Below are 7,464 nucleotides of genomic sequence, written 5' to 3' on the forward strand. Positions count from 1 at the left end.
GTGTGTCTACTTGAGGTAAATGTTTAACTCACATGCCTGTATTTTGTTTGGCTGGAAACCACAGGTGTGGGTTCAATTCCAGACCTGAAGGGCAGCTAGGAAGCCTAGTCATTTTTATGATTGAGTTTTGTTGCACATTTTTCTCCCACTCTATCCACCAAACCAAAAACCAAACTCACTGCTGTCGAGTCAGATTTGACTTATAGCAACCCCTCCTTGGGTTTCCGAGGTGGTATCACTACAGAAGTAGATTGCCCAGTCTTCCTTCCAAGGAGCAACTGGTGGATTTGAGTCTCCAGCCTTCTGGTTATCAGTCAAGTGCCTTAGGCACTACACCACCACCCAGGATATCCTATTTTGATCCCTTTCTGAGTGGTTGACAGTGGTGGCTGGGCCATCTAGAAGAACCATCTAGTTCTTCTGGTCTTAGCGTCATGGAGGCTGAGGTTCACATGGTCCTACTAGTCCCTTGAACTAATTATTTCCATGTGTCTTTGATTTTCTTCATTCTTCTTTGCTCCAAAGGAGGAGAAACAAATTGTTGCATCTTAGATGGCCACTTACAAGTTTTTAAGACCCCAGTCATTACTCACCAAAATAGATGTAGAACAATATTTTTGTGTAGTTATGCCAATTGAGCTTGTTGTCCCCTATGACCATGGAACTGAGCCCTTAGGCCCAGCAACTCACTCCCTCAAAGTTGTTTGGCTGTGGCTAAGAAGTTACCATAATTTTGCCCCCTGTTAGTTCTATCATATATATGGACATTCTTACAACACATACAAATACATACATAGAAATATTATCTGCCAAACATATATGGTCATGAGTATATTCCCTTTTGTCTACCCATACCTGATCATTTCACCTATCTACATGCCATAGGGTATATAATGACTTACTTTTCACTAAGAGGCTCCTGAGTGGTACAAACAGTTAAGGTGCTCAGCTGCTAACTGGAGGGTTGGAGGTTTAAGTCCATCCAGAAGCACTTCAGAAGAAATTCCTGTGGTCTACTTCCAAAAAAATCAGCCACTGAAAACCTAGTGGAGCACAGTTATACTCTGACAGACACGAGGATGGCATGAGTTGGAATCAACTGGAAGGCAACTAACTGGTTTTCTCTACAGAATCTATTAAACTGTACCCTGTGAGATATTTATATAAACCTAATTCGCATCATATAACATCTTTAATTAAAACTGTCTAATGAATTCTCAGCCTGTTCAGGAATAAAAGTCAAAATCATTGCAGCAGCCTACCAGCCTCCACATGATCTCCTTCCCCCTCCTCCCCTCTCTGGCCTCATAGTCTAGATTCATTTCTTCCTTATAGCCTCCTGCACTCCAGCTAGATGGCCTTCTTGTTATTTCTCACATATCTCAGGCATGGTCCCAGCCTTTGCAGTTCTATTTGCTTCTGGCCTCTATGGTTTACCATACTGCTGTGAAAATAGGATACTTTTATCAGAAAAGGATTTCTTTATGCTTCTCTCATACTCAACTGTCTATCTGTGGTCTTGTAACCTTGGTGTTTAATCAACACTGAGGCAAAAGTAATCATTAACATAGTCTTAGAGATTCCAAAGACATTTTTACCCTCACAAGACTTGGTGAGAAACGGAGTGAGTGAAAAGGGAAATGAGTGGGCAAAAACTGCTTCTAACAACTCACAGCAGTGCTTCTCAGTAAACAGGCCACCCCCTCTTCCTGAAAGCCTCTGTGATGTAAGCAGACTGCCTCTTTCCTGTCCTCCCAGACCTGTCCCAGTTTTCCTTCCACTGACCAGAAGACACGTCCAGCTGCACAGGGTCGCTGAGGCTGCTGTGACCTGTCTGGCACCTGTACTCCCCGCTGTCATTGATGGTGGCCTTAAAGCTGTAGCTGGGCTGGACCTGAGTTGGGATGGGGCTCCCTCTGTGGAACCACTGGGTGGAGTCGTCCCCAAGGGTGTGAGTCCCTTGGCACTTCAGAGTCACGTTATCCTCTCGGAGGACATTGACCCATGGTGGCTCCAAGTTCACCACTGCCTTTGGAAGATCTGCTGAGGAGCAGAGAGAAGGGGAAGCATAAGAGAAGGAAACTGAGCAGGCCCTGAATGTCAAACAAAGAAAAACCTACAGTCCTACTGAGGACAGCAATAGTGGAGCCAGATCTAGAACTGGTCTGCAACTGAAGGCAATTCCTTTTACTCACACATCTCACCATGAGGCCTGGGAACATAGATCCCCTCAGGGAGCTCCTCTACCACTCAGAAACAGACAGCATCATGTTGCCATTGAGTTAGCCTCTCCATCTCCTGCCTCTTGGGTCCACTGTACAGAGACCCCAGCAGAGAGAGAACCCAGCAGAGCCAAGAGACTGGCAGAGAGAGATAGCAGCAACAGAGCCAAGAGACCAGCATGAGACAGTGACAGCCTTACCAGCCCACAAAGCAAGAAAGGAAGATCTCATTGCCATCAAGAGAGAAGAACTGGAGGTGAAGTGGAGTGTGTCCTTGAATCTGAGATCCCTGTGCTGGACCGCTTGGCTGAGAGACACCTGGCTGAGAGACACCTAGCTGAGAGAGAGACACCTGGCTAAGAGACAGTGGCAGTGGGACCAGGAGGGAGGAGACAGAGCAGCAGGCTTTCCAGCCCACGGACTGAGAAAGCTGAGTGCCCTTGGGTAGGGCCTTGCTGGTGAAGTGAAGTGCACCTAGGTCTCCCTATTGGCACAGCTAAAAGAGCCTTGCCTGAGAAGGGCACAGGCCAGGCCGAGAGGCCAAGGGCCAGAGAGGCTTGCCTGAGGGCATAGCAGAGGGGAAACTGTCCTGATCGAAGAACTGTATCCTGAGCACATTCCTGAACCTGAATTGTAACCTGTTACTTCCCTAATAAACCCCATAATCATGAGTATTATCTGTGAGTTCTGTGTGGCTATTGCAATGAATTATCAAACCCAGCAGAGAGGTAGTGAATGCTGAATGCCATGGGATGGAAGGCTGGTGTCAGAATTAGTAAAATGTTGGAGGGTGGTGGTATGTCTGACCTCATAGGAATACACCTTGGGCTGCTGATGGTGATTCTGTCTTCCTCTTGTGAAGTTACAGGAGGTTAAAAGATGCCCCCTCCATGACCTTTTTAGCAGGGGTTTATTAGGGAAATAATAGGTTATAATTCAACATCAGAAACAATTCAGGATATAGTTCATTGATCAGGACAGCTTCTCAGCCATGCCATGGGCACCCTTCTCTCTGGCCTCGACCTCTTGGCCTGGCCTCTGCCCTGCTTGGACAAGTGTCACAAGTGGACAAAGCTCTTCTAGCTCTGCTGATTGGTATACCCCACTCCACTAGCAAGCCTCCTGTCCAAAGACATTCAGTTTTCTTGCTCATGGGCCTGCAAGCCTGCCACTCTGTCTCACACGGGTCTCTTGGTTCTTTTGGTTCTGCTGCCTGTGCTGCTGCTGCCTCTCTACCATCCCTCTGTAGTCTCAGAGCAGGAATCTCAACTCTATGGACACATTCCACTCCTGGTTCTTCTTCTGTCTTCATAGTAGTGAGATCCACCCTTTCTGCTTTTATGATAGCTCATTTTAAGCCTAGCAGAATGGCAAAACTGACCAATCCCCGTGTTGTTGTTAAGTGCCGTGGAGTCGGACTCAACTCATAGCAACCCCTCCTTGGGTTTCTGAGGCAGTATCACTACAAAAGTGGATTACCCCATCTTCCTTCTGAGGAGTGGCTGGTGGGTTTGAACTGCCAGCCTTCTGATTAGCAGTCAAGTGCCTTAGGCACTACACTACCAGAGCTCCTATCCCCATGTTAGGGTTCCATATACATTATTTTCATGGTCCCACCTTCACAAGGGTGCCATGTGCCTTATTTACATTGCATTACATTACAAACAATCCAATCTCTTTGGTGTGGCACAAAGTATCTCACATTTACATAGGTCTACCTAGTCATCTGGTGGGAATCACAAAAACCATGTCTGTAAGAGTCATATTAAGTAATTCACTGCACCACGTCAATAAAGCAAAAAAATAAACTTACCAGCTAGCCCATCTGCAAAAGCTGTAAAAGAAGAGAAGGTTAATGTAGCACAGAAGACAACAAAAGCACATTTAGTTGTGTGTGTGGAGGAGTACCAAGAAAATGATCTTAGGCTCCTTCTTTCCCCAGGACCCACCTCAAGAGCCTGTTCTCAGCTGATGTCTTATAAGAGTACTCATTTCTCATATGCCCTTTATCATATCCTGTTCTCGTCACATGAGTGCAAAGTTAACTTGAATACTTTGCACAGAATGCCCCCCTACCAACAATGGACTCATAAAATATCTCTGAATTCTGACCTTAGGAACCCTTAGAACAATAGGAACTCAGGGTCCTCTCTCCTTTTTCAAACTGTTCCCAGATTCCAGTCCTGCTCCTTACCACATTGGTCCCTTGAGTCCAGGCAGTAAAAGTGGGTGGAATTGTCTATTCAAGAACGGCCTTCACTCACCCAGCAGCAGCAAAACTGTCAGTGGCTGGAGCAAGGACAGGTTGCTGGAATATATTTCCTGAAACATTTGGCTCTCAAAAGTCATCACAGAACCAGACCAGAGTCTATTGGGTTTAGAAGATGAACGAGAAATGAGGTAGGAATGAGAAAAGTCATGAAAAAATGAGAATAAAATGAGGAAGGAAACTGCTTACGTAGGTTTCCCCAGTCATCAGATTATATCTCTGCTAACTTCACAGAAATAAATGAAACTAGAAATTGACTTCAGCTTTACACACAAATCTCTGTCATGTACCACTTCATTTTCTCCTTGTGTAAACCCTAAGAGACAGGGATTACTATTGTACTGAAAAAAAAAAAAAAAAATGATGGGGAAAAACAACATGAAGCAGAGCTGGGCACAGAGCCCATGTCTTGAGTTCTCAATTCAGTGCCTGTGATGGTTAAGATTATATGTCCACCTGACTAAGCCATGATTATCAATGGTTTGGCAGATATTATATAATCACCCTCCATTTTGTGATCTGATGTGAGTAGCCAATCAGTTGAATGGGGAGTTTCCTTAGGGTACACCTGCATCCAATGTATGTGGATGTTCTGGCAAAGCTTGCCTTCTTTCAATCCTACTTGTCATCCTCTGACCTCCAGTTCCTGGAATATGAACAAGCAGCCTGCCATCTGACTTGCAGATTTTGGGATTTGTCAGCTCCTGCAGCCCATAAGCCAGTGGCTTGCTGTCTAACCTGACGATTTGGGATAGTCAGGCCCTACAACCATGTAAGTCAGGAGAAGCCCCTAGCCTGGTGCCTGACCCATGAGTGGGGATTTGCCAGCCTCTACAACTTCATGAACTATTTCATTTAAATTAATAAATAAGTACACTTCACTGGTTTTGCTCCTCTAGAGAACCCAAACTAAGACATTTGGTACTGATAGTGGTGCTAGAAGAACAAAGCTGTAAGGATGGGTTTTCTAAACTGATTCTCAAATCTGGCTAGTCTTAAAGGTGCTGAGGACTTTGCCTCCAGAAGTGGAGAAAGCAACAATAATCCATAGTGTGGGGTGGCAATAGAAATATGTAAAATATCACCAGCATGGATCAGATATTTATAAGAGATAAGGCTCTCAGTGATTGCATATGTGATACTCTCCTACAATTTTGTCAAAATGAGAAGTATAAGGAAGCTGATTGGTCGGTCCTACTTTTGGTAGACAAAGTGATGAAAGAAAGGGATGAGCTCAAAACTTCAGAGTAACATCTCCAGCCCCACATACAGAACCTGGAAGTTGCCACTTGTGCTTTGAAAGAAAGCCTTATTTCTTGTAGTAACAGAGCTGATATTGGCAAAAAAAAAAAAAAAAAAAAAACCAACCCAGAGCCTGATCATAAGAGTGGCTGAATTACAACACCAATTGAATTCTCAACCTTGAATGGTGTCTGAAATTTAAGTGAGGGCATTGATTGGGAAGAAATGAGATCCTGAAACATGGGATGGGAATATATGGGCAGATACTCAGGAACCTGAAGTATAAGGAAGTATAAGGAAGCTGACTGGTTGGTCCTACTTTTGGTAGACAAAAAGCCCCTTAATTCCATCAAATCATTCCTGTCAATGAAATCAGCCTTCTTACTCTCATCTGAAGAGATTACTGCATCTTTGTCTACTAAGGCATCCTTCCCAGTACAACCATTATCCCTTCCACCCTCATCTGTTGACAGAATCTAGCTTGCCTGAAGAGTCTTTGAGACATTGTCTGAAGCACTGCCTGAGGTAGATGCCTTACAAGACATTGCTGAATGTCTCTAGGGCCTAATCCCATCACCCATTCTTGCTTCAAGACCTATAACTAGACTTAAGTCCCAGTGAGCCCCAAGAAGTGAAGTGCAAACTGTGACCCAAGAAGAGGTACACTACACTGCAGAAAATCTCCTTCATATTTCTCATACATACAAACAGAAATCTGGGAAACACATTGAGGAATTTATTATTAAGGGTGTGAAATAATGGTGCAAGGAACATAAAGTTGGACTAGTCTGAGTTTATTAATATGGGCCCCCTAAGCACAGATTCTTCATTCAGTGTTTCTGCTTGAGAGATTAGAAAAGGATTTTATAATTTATTTGGTTGGTTCACTGAGGTATGGATTAAACCATGGCCTACACTAAATCAAGTTGAAATGCCACCTATCTTGGATACTGTACAAGATACTATCCAAAGGCTTAGGAAGACTGGCATGTTAGAGTGGATTTATCAGATTGGACCCACAGACTCACCCATGGAGTAACCAGAGGACACACCTTTCACAACAACAATGAGGAACAAATTTGTGAAGGAAGCCCCAGCATCCTTGAAGACTGCTATGCTTCCTATTTAATGTAAATAAGATTTGACCATGGGAACTGCACTAACTGAGTTGACACCTAACTATAATGGGGCTGATTAGACCCTGTGATAGGTGGTAGGAGCCAAGTGGCAGCACTTAATCACAAAAACAAGGTGGGTGTGGTAGCTGTAATGGACAGCAGAATCAAAGCAGTAATCAGAATAGTCAGATTCATATGGATTTGTCTGATTCATATGGGTGTTGTCTACTTAATAATGATGTGCCTAGGAGTGAAAAAGACAGAAAATCTACTAAATATTTACTTGATCTGTATGAATGAATTCGAACAGTAGGCTAACTTGAATTGCCAGAACAGAGGCATTATCTTGCAATCAATTCCCAGATTTCAGCCAGTTAACAGTCCCACAATCCCTTGAATGAAGGGAAGGCTAGGTCCCTTGAGGAAGGACCCCCCAGACTGCCAAAAATTTATACTGTTAATCTTTCTCCCAGCCTTCCCCAAAGGGATCTACAGCCTTTGAGAGTGACTGTTCATTGAGGCAAAAGAAATAATCTGACTTTTCAGGGATGACTAGACACAGGCTCTGAACTGACACTAATTCCAAACACCCACATTACTGTGACCCACCAGT

At 44.1% G+C, this 7,464-nt stretch overlaps 1 protein-coding gene across 1 annotated transcript in view; it reads right to left on the minus strand.

Annotated features, from left to right (window-relative positions):
* The window catches only part of LOC103194414 (low affinity immunoglobulin gamma Fc region receptor II), a 143,228-nt gene extending 138,657 nt beyond the window's left edge, over positions 1-4,571 (minus strand). The window contains exons 1-3 of the mRNA XM_042780532.1: positions 4,487-4,571; positions 4,036-4,056; positions 1,786-2,043 (exon numbers count right to left, since the gene is read on the minus strand). Coding sequence (XP_042636466.1) covers positions 1,786-2,043; positions 4,036-4,056; positions 4,487-4,571 — 364 coding nt within the window. The remainder of the gene's footprint in view (positions 1-1,785; positions 2,044-4,035; positions 4,057-4,486) is intronic.
* Between the last annotated feature and the right edge of the window lie 2,893 nt (positions 4,572-7,464).

The sequence above is a fragment of the Orycteropus afer genome, unplaced genomic scaffold (genome assembly GCF_000298275.1).
Source record: "Orycteropus afer afer isolate SDZICR_OR568_19922 unplaced genomic scaffold, OryAfe1.0 scaffold00044, whole genome shotgun sequence".
Taxonomy (NCBI): domain Eukaryota; kingdom Metazoa; phylum Chordata; class Mammalia; order Tubulidentata; family Orycteropodidae; genus Orycteropus; species Orycteropus afer.